Source organism: Malaclemys terrapin, chromosome 10, assembly GCF_027887155.1.
Source record: "Malaclemys terrapin pileata isolate rMalTer1 chromosome 10, rMalTer1.hap1, whole genome shotgun sequence".
NCBI lineage: Eukaryota > Metazoa > Chordata > Testudines > Emydidae > Malaclemys > Malaclemys terrapin.
Window position 1 is genome coordinate 45,830,639 of NC_071514.1, and position 16,118 is coordinate 45,846,756.

At 53.0% G+C, this 16,118-nt stretch overlaps 1 protein-coding gene across 2 annotated transcripts in view; it reads left to right on the plus strand.

Annotated features, from left to right (window-relative positions):
- Nucleotides 1–8,619, plus strand: part of CD276 (CD276 molecule) — an 81,624-nt gene extending 73,005 nt beyond the window's left edge. For both annotated transcript variants that reach the window (XM_054041740.1, XM_054041741.1), the window contains one exon: nucleotides 3,235–8,619. In XM_054041740.1, the coding sequence (XP_053897715.1) occupies nucleotides 3,235–3,257 (23 nt within the window). In that variant the 3' untranslated portion in view covers nucleotides 3,258–8,619. The remainder of the gene's footprint in view (nucleotides 1–3,234) is intronic.
- Nucleotides 8,620–16,118: the final 7,499 nt, after the last annotated feature.

Genomic DNA, 16,118 nt, shown 5'->3' on the forward strand with positions numbered 1-16,118 from the left:
CTCCAAGTGTGATTTGGCCTTCCTGATTTCACTCCTGCACGCCTGAGCAATATTTTTATACTCCTCCCTGGTCATTTGTCCAATCTTCCACTTCTTGTAAGCTTCTTTTTTGCGTTTAAGATCAGCAAGGATTTCGCTGTTTAGCCAAGCTGGTCGCCTGCCATATTTACTATTCTTTCTACACATCGGGATGGTTTGTTCCTGCAACCTCAATAAGGATTCTTTAAAATACAGCCAGCTCTCCTGGATCCCTTTGCCCTTCATGTTATTCTCCCAGGGGATCCTGCCCATCTGTTCCCTGAGGGAGTCAGTCTGCTTTTCTGAAGTCCAGGGTCCGTATTCTGCTGCTCTCCTTTCTTCCTTGTGTCAGGATCCTGAACTCGACCATCTCATGGTCACTGCCTCCCAGATTCCCATCCACTTTTGCTTCCCCTACTAGTTCTTCTCTGTTTGTGAGTAGCAGGTCAAGAAAAGCTTTGCCCCTAGTTGGTTCCTCCAGCACTTGCACCAGGAAATTGTCCCCTACACTATCCAAAAATTTCCTGGATTGCCTGTGCCCCGCTGTATTGCTCTCCCAGCAGATATCAGGGTGATTAAAGTCTCCCATGAGAACCAGGGCCTGCGATCTAGCAACTTCTGCTAGTTGCCAGAAGAAAGCCTCGTCCACCTCATCCCCCTGGTCTGGTGGTCTATAGCAGACTCCAACCACGACATCACCCTTGTTGCTCACACTTCTCAACTTTATCCAGAGACTCTCAGGTTTTTCTGCAGTTTCATACCGGAGCTCTGAGCAGTCATACTCCTCTCTTACATACAACGCAACTCCCCCACCTTTTCTGCCCTGCCTGTCCTTCCTGAACAGTTTATATCCATCCATGACAGTACTCCAGTCATGTGAGTTATCCCACCAAGTCTCTGTTATTCCAATCACATCATTTCAGGCCTGTGGGGCCTGATCCGGAGAGATGCTGAGCATCTGGAACCCACATTGACATCGAGGGGTGTGCCAGGAGCTGAGCATCTCCCAGGAGCAGCCCATGACCACTTTGAGATTGTTAAGAATTTTCACTTTGTAAGTGAATCCGGTGGTGAGGAGGGAGATCAGGCCTGAAGTCGGAAGGCAGCAGCAGGCCCAGGCTGGACAGCAGTGGTGCAGGCTGCTCCATGCTCACCTGCCCAGGCAGGTTCACCTCTAGCATGAAGAAAGGAATTGGCCTCCATGATGCCCCCAGCCCAGGCTGCCAGCGGGGAATCACTGGCACCAGTTGTGATGTGGGAACCAGGTTACTGAGAACTGTCCTGAGACACCAACACGTTTCATGCAGGCCGCTGCAAAGCTGCCACAGGAGAACAGCTTGTGGGCGCTGCCGGCCCACGTGGGGTTTGAACCCACAGCCTCATTACAAAAGGCTGCATCTCCTATGCATGAGGCACTTGCTCCCAGGTGGGGGTTATTCACATTCAGGAGTACCGTCCATACCTGCAGTATAAACAGGCCCTCACAGTGGACTGGCCACACAATAGCTGCTGCCTTTGCCAGTGCAGTCACTGCAGTGCCAGCGTCTAATGCTCCATAAAGCACTTGGAAATGCCTGGCATTTCACAGGAGGCGCGCAACCCTGCTCTCTGCGCTGGCCTCCCGGTGGTCCCTCTATGGCAGGAGATGTGTGGATTTTGATGCAGTAAAAATGCTGGTCAGACAAGCCCCGTGGCACATCACCTGGCTTGATGAGAGTGCTGGAGGAAAAGCTTTATGGCCCTGCAGTATGAGCTCTGGATCCACAGTGTGCCAAGGTATGATAGCAATACTCTGCACTCCCTGAACTCTTCTCTCCTGAGGGTCCCGGAGAGCATTGGAAAGGGGAATCGAGGAAGTCTCCTTACACACATGGAAGGAAAGTGTGAATATCCCCATTTTTCAGATGGGTGAAGTTACAGGGTCTCCCAACACAGCAGTGAAGGAGCCTGCAATATCTCTTGTGAGTCCCCTGCTCTATCCGCTAGACTCTGGGATTTTCTCTCACTGGGGGTCACAGCGCAGCAAGCCACCTGATCCTTTCCAGATTGCTCAATGGAAGAGAGTCCCATAGGGATGGGTGGTAGCTCCTAAGAGGCTCCTGCTACGGAAGAGGGGCCGTGGATGGGATAGGATGCATACCACTGCACTAGATCTCACTCCACTCCCCGTTTTATGCTCAATGCAACAGTTCCATGCCCTTCAATGCATGCGCCTTACAGTAACTAAAACCTACCTCAGTCCCTTCCCATGCCCGCGGGGCACAGCTCCTGGCTGGGAATGCTAAGTGAGTTGTCTGTATCCTCATGGAGACTCGTAAAGCATTTTCTGCACAAAACATTCAACCGGTACCAATCTTAGCAGAACATGAGTGATATAAGCATGAACCCCAGGGCACCGGTTGAGCTGCTTTACATTTGTATGGTCATTTATTGACATGGGTGAACTGATGGATTTATTTATCTTTTACTTTAAACATCAGCCATTTTGCTGTATTGGTCTGGTCGAGGTTTTCTTGACAATTTTTGTTAACTGGGATGGGGGCAGGAGTGTGGGCTAGTGGCTGGCGCACAGGACTGTTTTTGGTGGTGGTGTTGAGTTTTTGGTGGAAATAATCAATATCCAAAGTGTTTTATCCAAAAGCTGAAATACTGGGATTCTGAAATGCTGACGTAGTGGCACATGGGAATTGTAGTTCAGGTACCTCATCCCCATTCTCCTCTGTAGGTTGTAATCCCTGGTTGAACTACCTGATGAGGGGAGGTGATCCATCATGGCAGTAGCGTAGTTGCGGGGCATCATGGGAGATGAAGTCCAGCTGGGGAGTCTGGCCCATAGAAGAGAATGGGAACACAAGGCATCCAAACTACCACTCCCATGAAGCAGTATGATGGCATTTCACAATTTAAAATATTTTGGTTTTCTGGCGTTCATTTTTTTTAAATGAAAATTTTAATTTTTCTATGGAAAATAGACACTTTATGTGAAAACTTTCACTACGTTGAAATCCCAATCCCAAAAAAGTTTCAACATAAAATTTCCCACCAGTCCTACTCATCACCTAACATTCACCCAATAGGCCCAATAGTGTGGATTGTGCCCTTTGACCCACCTGGGAGCCATTCTTGGTTTCTCTGTATTCTGTTTCTGTCACCTTATCCCTCTCCCCCGCATAAGGTCAGTGGATTGATTATTCACCACTTTTCTTTCACTTTCAGGCAACGAACAAGAAATTGACTGACAGGAAGTGGAGGAGATGCACAAACGATGCCCCATGCCACAGACTAGCAGACTGTCCTCTCGGACCATTGTAGCCTCCTGGGGGATGTCCTATAGGAGACACTGAACATCCCATCCCCTGTGTCACCATTGCTGCATACCCTGGCCATGATGGACAGCAGCTTCAGCCTGTTTGCTCTGTTTGCTTCACCGTAACCATCTTCCCCTTCCTCTACCCCCCCCCCCCACACAGGGTAGATGCAGTTGTGTTGCTATGTAGGGCTCGCTTCCTCACGGGGCTGGATACACTTTATTCCCAGGAGTCCTTCTCTTCCTGGCCTGTGCAGCCCAAAGGAGCCTGATTCTCCATTGTCCTGCACCTTTGGTGCTCATTTCCACCAATGCAAAGTGGGTGCATAGTGCTCCCAATGGTGACCATTTGCACTCACACTGCCCCGGTGGAAATGACTGCATAAGATGCAGGGCAGTGGAGAGTTGGGCCCAGGATGTGAAGGGCTCTTTCCTGTAAGGTGATTAACTTAGAGATCAATGGGGTTACTCCTGCACTTAAAGTTAAGCAGGTGCTAACGTGCTCTGCTGGATGGGTTGGAGGGCTTGATCCCTTGTGAGATTGAACCCTCCCTGCACAGGAGGTGCAGCCAGCAGGATCTGAGCAGCTAGGAGGGATGCAATGGGGACGCTTGCCAAACAAGTGTGTGGTCAGATGAGGTGGGTGGTGAACTCCCCCACCCTCCCGCAATTTTATCGATGGTTAAGGGGATGTTTGCTTATCAGTGCCCTATTACAGCACCAGCTCTTGGTGTCTTGGCCCTTATAGCATGTGACTAACACCAGAGCTGGCGTATGGCTCCATGGATGTTCCTCCTCCCCAGTCCCAGCCATCCTTCCCCCGCTGTCACCACAAATCAGGCTCCAGCTTATTCCCACACCCCAAATTCAGCTTCTAAAGGGGGCGGAGAGGGGATGGGACCAGGTGTCTGTCTTTCAGAAGATCCAAAGGCAGAGGCTCTGAGTGTCCTTGTGCCCTCCTGTCTGCCTTTCCTCTCCTGCACCTGGTGCCTGAGACCCAACCACAACCGTTCTTTAGGGGATCTGCTGATCGTTGGACTATCCTCCCCTCAGGATGCCTTCATGGACAAGGTTCAACAACCTCCAAGCAGTAGGCCTGTGGAGGTGGACAATGGGCCCAAGAAGGTCTTTGAAGCTCTTGGAGATGAACAGTGGGTCCAGGTGGCTGTAGAGATGGAGAATGGCCTAGTGCGGTTATAGAGGCTCCGTGGGGATGGAGCTCATAGACTTGAGTGGAAGTGGTCCCTGGTCTTGGTCCTGGTTATGGCAGAGGCACAGCTCCAAAGGGCATCTTGTTATCTTTAACGTTGTACCACTGTCACCAGCATGTCTTTTGCCATAAGCCCCTGGAGCCAGAGCTGTCCCTGGCTTAATTCTATTGAGGTTGGTGGAGTTACCCCAGGGGTGGGTTTGGCCCAGAAGATTTTGTTGAGGCAGGAGAAGGAGAGGAAACTTCATAGATCTCACCCCCCTGCCCTTGCCTTGCTTTATCAAAGGAGTCAGGAAGTATCTGTAACTGGATGTTGCGCCTGCTTGGGCCAAGGGTGAGGAGGGAAACTTGCAGGTCAGATGTGACCCTCAACTACTAACTCCCAAGCTGCTTGCATCCTTGCTGGAGAAGGGGATGGGCATGAGCGGAGGCAGAGATGGATTCTCCCGTCGTTTTTGCATCCCTGGTTGGGAAGGATGATCCACAATTTTCTGCAGCAAAGCTATCCCCATTTCCTGCTCTATCCATCAGAAAGCCTCCCCTGCAGCCTGGTTCCAGGGCCAGTGAGGTCAAGGGTGCCACCTCAGCTGCTTGCGAAGAGCACTGTGAAGTTAAATGGGAGTTCCCCCCCCATGGTTGTCGCTCTCACACACTGGCCGGTCTGTTCCTGGGCATCTGGTAGCCATTTTGAAGCCAAGGTTTCCCATGAGCTGATGCCTCTAAAGTATGTGTTTGGGGTCATCAACTCTGAGGTGAATGGAAAATACCTGACTGAGCAGCATGGAACCTGCCAGTGACCCTAAGCTTTTCCTGCCAGAAAGCTAGAGGCAAGGGGAAACTAGGCTGCGAGAATCTAATGGGCCATGGAGGCCCACCTGCCTTCTCAGCCCCACCCGTGGTTCATCTAAATCACTGGGCTTCTCAGCTATGTCAGTGGGTGTGTGTGTGTGATTAACTTCATTGGGGATGCCCTCATGTATCCCAGCTGAAGAGCTGAGGGGCTATTATAGGTGGTGGGGGAGCACCTCCTATTGTTAAGATTTGCTGACACCTCCCTATATAAGACCCTGCTTTCAGTTGCTTTATAACTTTGCCAAGCTTTAGCCGTTTGGATGGAGATTTTCCATGCCAGAGGTCTGCCTCAGGCTGAATGCGTTTGGCAAATTTCAGCCAGAATGGCTTGGCTGTTTCTGAGAATGAGGCTAAGGGAAAGTACATTGTTTAGTTCATGTTAAAAACAATTTGGGCGCCCTTTTCTTTGAGCAGCTTTAGCGTCCCCGTGCTTGGGAAGGGGGACTTGAAATTTGGTAGGGGCATGGCCTCTGTGTCAGGGATGTGCCTGTTGCCACCCCGGTGAAAATCTGCCCACATTTGGTCAAGTTTCTTTTTAAAATTGCAGTTTGCATGTACCCAGAGACTTCAGTTTTGCCAGCTAAATCTCTGATGATTCCATCCTCACTGAGCATGCTCGAGGCTCTCTCAGCTCCTAGTGCTGACCAGACTGTGCGTGTGCCATCCCCAAAGAGCAGCTGTGCATGCTGCTGCTAGACTAGGGCTGCTGGGACAAAGCTGGACTTGCCCTGTGAGTGCTGCTCTAGGCCAGGTGTGGCGGGGCAGAGAGGCTGTCTCTCGTGCTCTCAGGATCCAGGCACTTTGGCAGAGGAAGCTGTCTGATGTGGTGCAGAGGGGACAAAAGCTGGATCGGGGCAAGGGAAGGAGTAAATTGGTGACATGGAATCTAGCAAACCTGGGTCTGCAGAAGGAAGGGATGCTGGGACCAACTGGGGGACAGGACTGGGAACCAGGGAGAGAAATGGGACAGGACTGGGAGCCAGTTGGCAGGGAGGGGGGAGACTGGCACTGGCTGGACAATGAGGCTGGGATTAGGGACCAGTGAGGGAAGGGCAAAGGGAGCAGGGGGAGGGGGACAGCTGAAAAGGAGCTGGTATGTGGGAGAATTGGGACTGCTTGGGCAAAGAGATGGGGCAAGGAGCCAGAGAGGGGGGAGATTGAATTTAAATGAGCAGCCCCGGGAGGGAGATTAGGAGTGGAAGCCTATGGGGATGGGAAGCAGAGGGAGCTCAGATGTGGAGCTGGGAGAGGGAACTGGCTGGGAGAGGAGTTGGGGCAAGATGGGGAGAATTGTGACTGGGTGTGAGTGAGACTGGGAGTTGGGGGAGAGTTTGGGATTTGGAAAGTGGGGGCCGGGGATACTAGTGCAGGCTGGGCAAGGAGATGGGCAAGGAGATTGGCTGGGATGAGAAGCCTGAGCAGTAGAGGCGACTGGGTAGCTAGGAGAATGGGACTGGAACAAGTAGCCAGGGCTGGGGAAGCGACAGAGACAGGAATAGCTTGGTGGTGGTAGGGGAGAAGGGGTCAAGCTTGGGAGCAATGATGGGAAGAGTCTGTGGCCACTAGAGCACACGCCCCTCTTGAGCCTGGATTGGAACCCAAGATTACTGAGGCTCATTCCTTTGCCGTCAGCAAGCATCTGGCAAAGTGTGGGCCTCATCCCCCTCTGAGCCATATAGAGGATGACAACCCACTACTGCTGCCAGTTATTCCATGAGCTCCCATGGCAGAGGTCTGTGCGGTGAATCTAACAGTTCCAGCCCTGCTGATAATGCATGTAGGTGTCAATATGCCACAGAGAGGAATTCCTGATCTTTCAGGTTTTTGGTTTTTTTTTAAACCTCGGCAAATATGTGATCCCCTTGTGCATGTGTATTATGGTACAGTGTTTAATGACATGGTCACATACTGTTGTTTGCACAGGATCCCTTCCTGGTTCAGTGCACTGGCTGGACCTGTTCTAGGAATGAATCAGGGTTATGCAGTGAAGGAGGCTGGAATTAGCAGGACCCTGTCTCTTTTGTTGCAGAGGTTAGAAGATGTCTAGTGAATGAGGAAGGGGGCTTCAAGAAGAGAAAGGCATGGGTCTCATGGGAAAGGCCGTTGAATGCTGCCCTGGAATTAGATTCTATTCCTGCCTCTTGAGGCCGAGTTCCTGTGTGATGCTGGGCAGATCAAACCAATTGTTAACAGGTGGCCACTGATTGTGTGTTCCTCATTTTGGGGATGCCTGACTGGAGACCCTGGGCGGAAGTGCTGAGCACGCCCTGCTGCAGCTGGTCAGTGAGAGCTGTGATTGAATATAGAAAGTGCTATATAATGCTTATCAGGCCCTAGGTGCCTCGTATTGGGCACCAAAATTAGTAGATACTTTTGACCTTAATCTCTCTGTGCCTCAGCTGTCCACCTGTAAAATGTGGATAATACTTCCTCATCTCTCCATTAATTTTGGTGAAGCACTTCGCTACTCTAATGATGAGTGCAGGAGAAAAGCCCATGGGGAAATGAATAATTCTGTCTCAGAGCAGGGTTTGAATAGTGGGCAGTAGGTGGGGCGAGGGGCCTCACATGGAACAATGAGGCCAAAACAAAATATTGACTAGCTGCTCATTAAGGGAACACCATCCACCCTGTGCCGTGATGGAAAAAACAGTATGAGATTGTGTAATTAAAGACTTTGTCATAATGCATATGCACCAGGGACCAAATTTAGATTGCTAAGGCAGCCTTAATTTTGGCATTTCCTAACTTTTGATGGCTTGACTTTGCAATCTAAATAGCTTCCTTTTAATGTAGCTTTTGTGTGTAACAAAGACCTGTGCAGGCCACTAAATGTTTGTGAGTTAAGGGGCCCAAGACAGAATGTTCCGGGCCATAAAAGGAGCAGAGCCATTTAAGCTGTGCTCACAGCACCAGTGGAAACATAAAGGGGCAGACCAAAGTCAGGGAGGTGCCAGCATTGTCCGGCCAGCCTGCCTTATGCATAGTTTCTGATCCCTGGCTGCCTTTTTCACCCTCCATCCGTGCTTCTCGTACTCAAGCCCCAAACTGTGCTGCATTCAGACATCCTCAGCACTCGTCTCTGGCCCCACTCAGGCAGGGAGATACCATTGGGCTAGAATCAAGGTCTGGTTTGGTATTTTTTAATTATTTAAATTCCAGAATCTGGAGTATTTTGTGCCTTGACACTTACATTTTGGGGAAAATAAATGCTTGGTTCTTTTTGACAAAGTTCCTGGGGCCTGGTGTAGTTTGTAGTATGGTTTGGCGTGCAGGCCCAGCAGTCCTCATTGACATGAGGAGAGAACATCATCAGCCATAGAAAGGCCTGAGTTGTGACTCAGTAGCTGGAGGAGATGTATTTTCCTATGATCTACTGGGGGTTCTAGGAGAACCTGTCTGCCTGCTAGGGCCCTGTCAGAACCTGTGGACTTCCCCACCCTGGAGAACCTGGTCCTCCTCTGTCAGCCCTATGTTAGGGAGAGGGGTGCAGGTCTAGGTCTCTGGCCAGACCAAGAGGAGTCTCCAATGCCCTCATCCCATGGCAGGACTCATTGGCAGATGTGAACGGAATGCAGACTTCTCAGCCCTTTAGATGCAGCCTCCACCCACATCCACTGTCAGGGATCCTCAGCTGCCCCATCCCAGCTGTTGGGGGCACTCCAGCTCTCCAGTTCCAGTGGGTATTGGACAGGCTAAAACTACTTCAGTTCAAACCCGCTGTGAGGGGTTCCCATATTAGAGGCAGGGGCTCCTGCAAAGGAGGGAGCCAGGTCAGAGAAGCACTTCCTGCTTTCTGGAGCTGGGAGTAGAGAGAGGTCTTAGGCGTTATTGCATTGCACAGTTCTTTGTCAGTACTCAAGGCTGTAGCCATGTGGGGTTGTTTCCATCCTGCTTTCAACCTCAACCCACTCTCCCCAGTTATTGTCCCAGCATACAAGCGGTACTCAGGGGCAGCACACACAAGAGCTAATCAGGCCCTGGGTACCCGGACTGCAATGGCTTTCTCGGGTTCTCCTGTAATGATGTCTTGCCCCTGGGAAGGTGCTGGAATTCATGCTGTGTCACTGAAGGGTTTGTACTCTTGCCATGAAGCCAACTTTTCAAGTGCTGAGGTCATGGGGGGTAGGGGAGAGTGTGTGGTTTAAGGATATCTGACATTCAATGGCCATGAAGCAGCATGGGAGCTTTGGTGCACTTGCTAAAAGCACTGGGGTATGGATCCATGCAGAAAGTCCATCTCCACTGCTTCCCCAGTTCTGGAGTTTACAAGGTTCACCCACTAGTTAAGTCAATGGGGTTGCTCCAGATCTACACCACTGTAGCGAGATGCCGCTGAAATCAATACGGTTACACCAGCTTAGCAGTGTAAGTGAGATCAGAATTTGGCATGGTGGGTGTAAGCATCTCTCCTTACGAGAGCTGGCTGAAATAGTTCATTCAAAACATTTTTTCAGTAAGAATGGCTTTTTTTGTCAAAATGATAATGTCCATTTTTGATGATAATTGGGGGTTTTATCAAAAAACTGGAAAAAAATATTTCACATGTTGGCAATCAAAAGCTGAAAAATATTGGCTGAAAGCAGTGAGGTACGTAGCTCAATGGTTTGAGCATTGGCCTGCTAAACCCAGGGTTGTGAGTTCAGCCCTTGAGGGGGCCACTTAGGGATCTAGAGCAAAATCAGTACTTGGTCCTGCTAGTGAAGGCAGGGGGCTGGACTCAATAACTTTTCAAGGTCCCTTCCAGTTCTATGAGATAGGTATATCTCCATATATTATTATAAAATTGAAATAATTCTGCTGAAAATTGAAAATGTTGGTTTGGAATGAAATTTTGGGGGTTCTGAAAACTTTGAAGAAAAAAGTGAAAACATTTTCAGTTTTGTCAAAATTTGTCATGGAAACAAAACCCATTTTCACCCAACCAGCTCTGCTCCCTGTATCCAGAGGTTCTTCTTCGAGTGCTTGCTCATATCCATTCCATTAGGTGTGTGCGCGCGCCGCGTGCACGATCGTCGGAAGATTTTCTACCCTAGCAACACCGTCGGGTCGGCTGTGGAGCCTCCTAGAGTGGCGCCTCCATGGCGCTGAATATATACCCCAGCCGACCCGGCGCCCCCTCAGTTCCTTCTTACCGCCCCTGACGGTCGTTGGAACTGTGGAGCGCGGCATAGCTGTCCTCCACTCTCCCTAGCTTAGTTAGTTATTCGCAGTTGTAGTTATAGTTATAGTTCTAGTGTTTATAGTTAAATAGTTTTTAAAGTTGTTCTAGTTGTTATAGTAGTCCAGGGGATTAAGGGGGTCGTCTCCCCCTTTCTCCCCCGGCTGCGGGCCCGGGCTCATGCCCAATGCTCCCGGCTTCAAGCAGTGCACCTCCTGCGCTAAGCCTATGCCCACGAGCGACCCGCACGACTCCTGTCTGAAGTGCCTGGGAGAGTCCCATCAAACAGATAAGTGCAAGATCTGTAAGGCCTTCAGACCAAGGACCAAGAAAGAGCGGGACTTTCGGCTCCGGCAACTCCTGATGGAGGCGGCACTTAGTCCGGACACTCCCTCTACAAGCCAAGCCCCGGCACCTAGCGCCTCGGTGGGCAGTGCCCCGGCAGCACCGGCCATGCCGACCACGCGAGTGGTATCGGACAAGCCGCCCCGGTACCGGACCTCGTCGGCACCGCAGCAAGTGCCTCGACGCCGGTCATTATCCCCGGGGCATAAAAAAGCCCATAAGACGGGGGCCTCCGTGCCGAAGACGCCGGCTCCCCCAGTGCCGGGGGTAGAGCCGAGTCCGCCGGTGGAGCACCGAAAACAGGTGCCTCCAGCACTGTCGACTCCGGCGCCGAGGCCGTTGAGTCCGGTGCAGATAGCGTCTCCACCGAGACCGGCGGTGATACAACTCCCGTCGACTCCAGAGACCTTCACGGCGGCGAGAGACTTGATAGCTCTCACGGAGCCAGCACCGCCTCAACCACCGGCACCAACGGCACCGTTGACTCGCCCGGTCCAGTCGAGGGGGAAACCTGCCTTGATGCGCCCTCCATCGCAAGGGCTGGAACCTCGGCACCGGTCCAGGTCCCGAAGCAGGTCCCCACGCCGCTCGCAGTCCCGGCACCGAATATCACCTCGGCACCGGTCGTACTCGCGGCCAAGATCTTCGTCACGGCACCGCTCTACGTCTCGGCACCGCTATGATCGTCGGCACCGATCAACGTCGAGACGTAGTTCTCGGCACCGCCACGGTCGACGCTCGACGTCGAGAGGCCGCTCCCGGCACCGGGCATACTCCAGGTCCTCGTCGAGGTCCAGATCTGGCTCCCGGCACCGACGAGGTCATCGGCACCGTTCGCGGTCCCGGCACCGTTCGCCGGCACCGCGTAGAGAGAGATCATCTCCGGACCGGCACCGTGCGGCACCGCAGCTCACGGGAATCGTTTCGTCTCTCTCGGCACCGCCATGGCCATCAAGATCGGTGTCTCGCTCCTCCGAAGACCTGTCGAGATCGGCATACCCCCCTCAAGGGCAAGCCGAGGAACGGGACTTGGGCCATTGGCAGGAGATGACAGAGGACCATTCTCATGGCCCATCTCACTGGTCGTTTTGGACCCCGTGGGCGTACCACCAGGAGCAAGGGGCTCCAATACCCTCGACCTCTCGCTCGGGTCACTCCGTTAGAAGGGCCCCAGAGTCTACCATCTCTCTGCCTCCGCCAGGGGGCATGGAGGCTTCCGTGTCCACGCCACCCGACGCCATGGACCCAAGCACAGGTGATGCTCCGGCCCAGGAGCAGGGGGACCAGGACCCTCCCTTGGATCCTGTACCACCGGAGGCATCTTCCTCTTCCTCTCCGGATGAGGCAGTGGCGGGCACATCATGTACAGGTCCTCCTCCGATAGATCTTCGGGCTCACCAGGATCTCCTGCGTAGGATGGCCCGTAATATGGACCTGCAGGCGGAGGAGATAGTGGAGGTGCAGGACCCTATCGTGAACATCCTCGGAGCGGATGCCCCATCGAGGGTGGCGTTACCCCTGATCCGCACGATACAGGCCAATGCAGATACGATATGGCAAACTCCTGCCTCTATCCCACCCACAGCGAGAGGGGTGGAAAGGAAATACTTTGTCCCGTCTAAAGACTACGGGTACTTGTATACCCACCCCCAACCGTGTTCACTGGTGGTGGCATCAGTGAACGCAAGAGAGCGCCACGGTCAGCAGGCTGCAGCGCCTAAATCAAAGGAGGCTAAGCGACTCGATTTGTTTGGCCGTAAAGTTTACTCAGCCGGAGGGCTGCAACTTAGAGCGGCGAACCAGCAGGCGCTCCTGAGCCGCTACAACTTTAACTCCTGGAACTCTATGGGGAAGTTTAAGGAGTTGGTTCCCCAAGAGTCCAGGGAGGAGTTTGGAGCCATGGTAGAGGAGGGTAAGAAGGTGGCTCGGACCTCCTTGCAGGCCTCCTTGGACATAGCGGACTCGGCTGCGAGGACCCTGGCTTCGGGTATCGCTATGCGGAGGATCTCCTGGCTTCAGGTTTCGGGTTTGCCTCCGGAGCTGCAGCAAACCCTACAGGATCTGCCCTTTGAGGGACATGGATTGTTCTCGGACAAGACGGACTCTCGCCTGCAGAGCCTCAAGGACTCGAGAACAATCATGCGCTCCCTGGGGATGCATGTTGCGGGCCCTCAGCGCAGACCATTTAGGCCGCAGCCTCAGCGCTTCTACCCCCCCCCCCCCCCGCCTTGTCAGAGACAGGACTCGGCCCGAAGGCGAGGGCGAGGTGGTAGGAGAAGGTGGACCGGCCCTCAACCAGGCCAGAACCAGGGGCCACCTAGACCACCTTCAGGCCCCAGGCAGAACTTTTGAAGGTGCGGTCGAGGACGGCGCCCCAGTCATCCCCCAGGATCCAGCCCCCTCCTTCCGGGATCGCCTCTCCCACTTCCACCGTGCTTGGTCCCTTATAACTTCGGACCGTTGGGTCCTCCGCACGGTGGAGAGGGGATACGCTATCCAGTTTTCTTCTATCCCCCCCTCCCACCCCCCTTCCCCGTCCCTCTTCAGGGACCCTTCTCACGAGCAACTTCTTATACAGGAGGTTTCTACGCTCCTGGCCCTGGGGGCCATAGAGGAGGTTCCGATAGAGTTAAGGGGCAGGGGATTTTATTCCCGTTACTTCCTGATCCCCAAGTCCAAAGGAGGTCTGCGGCCCATCTTGGACTTGCGCGGACTCAACAAATTCGTAGTAAAGTTGAAGTTCCGCATGGTCTCTTTGGGGGCCATTATCCCTTCCCTCGATCCTGGAGACTGGTTCGCCGCCCTCGACATGAAAGACGCATACTTTCACATCACAATTTACCCACCTCACAGACGCTTCCTGCGATTCGTGGTAAACACGGTGCACTACCAATTTGCAGTCCTTCCCTTCGGCCTATCCTCGGCCCCAAGAATGTTCACGAAATGTATGGCTGTCGTGGCAGCGCACCTTCGTCGGCAAGGGATACAGGTGTTCCCGTACCTAGACGACTGGCTGGTACGCGGTCGCACCAAGGAGCAAGTTCAAGCTCACGTCCACATAATAGTGCACACATTCAACGAGTTGGGCATCCTACTCAACAAGGACAAATCCACTCTAGAACCTACCCAGAGAATAGAATTCATCGGCGCAGTTCTAGACTCCAGACGTGCACAAGCCATCCTGCCAGACAACCGCTTTGGCACCATCAAGAACCTCATTCAAGGGCTCAAGGCCTTCCCAACTACCACGGTGAGGTCGTGCCTCACCCTGCTGGGTCACATGGCTTCCTGCACGTACGTAACCAGGCATGCCAGACTTCGGCTTCGCCCACTTCAAACCTGGGTGTCATCAATATACCGCCCACATCGGGACAGCCTGAACATGGTGGTCACGGTCCCGAACTCGGTCCTGACCTCCCTCACCTGGTGGCTAGATCACAATGTGGTCTGCGAGGGGATGCCTTTTCACACCCCACAACCCTCTCTGCACCTGGTCACAGACGCTTCATCTCTGGGTTGGGGTGCCCATCTCAACGAACACCATACCCAGGGCCTGTGGACTGCACCCCAATTAGCCCTGCATATCAATGTTCGGGAACTGATGGCGGTACGCCTGGCGTGCCAAGCATTTCTCAATCTCCTACATGGCCGTTGTGTGTTAGTTCTCATCGACAACACCACGGCCATGTTTTACATCAACAAGCAAGGAGGAGCACGTTCGTCAATTCTATGCCAAGAGGCCATTCGCCTGTGGGACTTCTGCATCGCCCACTCAATCCATCTCACGGCATCGTTCCTCCCTGGAGTCCAGAACACTCTAGCGGACCGACTCAGCAGGTCCTTCCAGACGCACGAGTGGTCTATCCGTCCGGACATCATACATTCCATCTTCCAGAAGTGGGGGTTTCCCCAGATAGACCTGTTTGCATCTCGAGACAACAGGAAGTGCCACGTGTTCTGCTCCCTACAAGGTCGAGCTCCGGGCTCCCTCTCGGATGCATTTCTCCTTCCCTGGAAAGACCACCTGTTTTATGCCTTCCCTCCGTTTCCTCTGGTCCACAAGGTACTGCTCAAATTGCGCAGAGACCAGGCACAGGTAATTCTGATCGCTCCAGCGTGGCCGAGACAACATTGGTACACCACACTGTTGGAACTCTCGGTTCAGACACCGATCCCGCTTCCATTATGTCCGGATCTCATCTCTCAGGACCACGGCCGGCTGCGTCACCCCGACCTGCAATCACTCCACCTCACAGCGTGGCTGCTCCATGGTTCACCCAGGCAGAGCAGCAATGCTCGCACTCTGTCCAACAGATTCTGCTGAGCAGTAGGAAGCCCTCAACACGCACCACGTACCTGGCCAAGTGGAAGCGGTTCTCCTGTTGGTGCGAACAACGAGCCACGTCCCCGTTGCAGGCACCCATTCCTCTCATTTTGGAATATCTCCTCTCCCTAAAACAGCAGGGGTTGGCGATATCTTCAATTAGAGTTCACCTGGCCACTATATCGGCCTTTCACCCAGGGGAACTCGCGTCCTCGGTATTCTCTAACCCGATGGTCGTTAGATGCCTCAAGGGCTTAGACCGGATGTACCCACAACAACGTCAGCCCGTCCCGACGTGGGACCTCAACCTGGTTCTCTCCAAGCTCACAGGTCCTCCATTCGAGCCACTGGCCACCTGTTCACTTCTGTACCTATCCTGGAAGACAGCCTTCCTCGTAGCCATCACCTCAGCAAGGCGCGTTTCTGAACTCAGGGCGCTTACATCTGAGTCCCCTTACACAGTTTTTCATAAGGATAAAGTGCAGCTTCGTCCACATCCTGCCTTTCTCCCTAAGGTGGTTTCTCCTTTTCATATCAACCAGGATATATTTCTCCCGGTCTTTTATCCCAAACCACATGCCACTCGCCAGGATCAACGTTTGCATTCCCTGGACGTACGAAGGGCCCTGGCCTTCTATATTGACCGCACAAAGCACTTTAGAAAGACGACGCAACTCTTCGTTGCAGTGGCCGACCGAATGAAAGGCTCACCGGTCTCCTCACAACGCCTATCCTCCTGGATTACGTCTTGCATCCGGACTTGCTATGACCTGGCAGGTGTCTCAGCACCGCACCTCACCGCTCACTCCACGAGGGCCCAAGCCTCCTCGACTGCTTTCCTGGCACATGTTCCGATACAGGACATTTGTAGAGCGGCGGTTTGGTCATCAGTCCACACGTT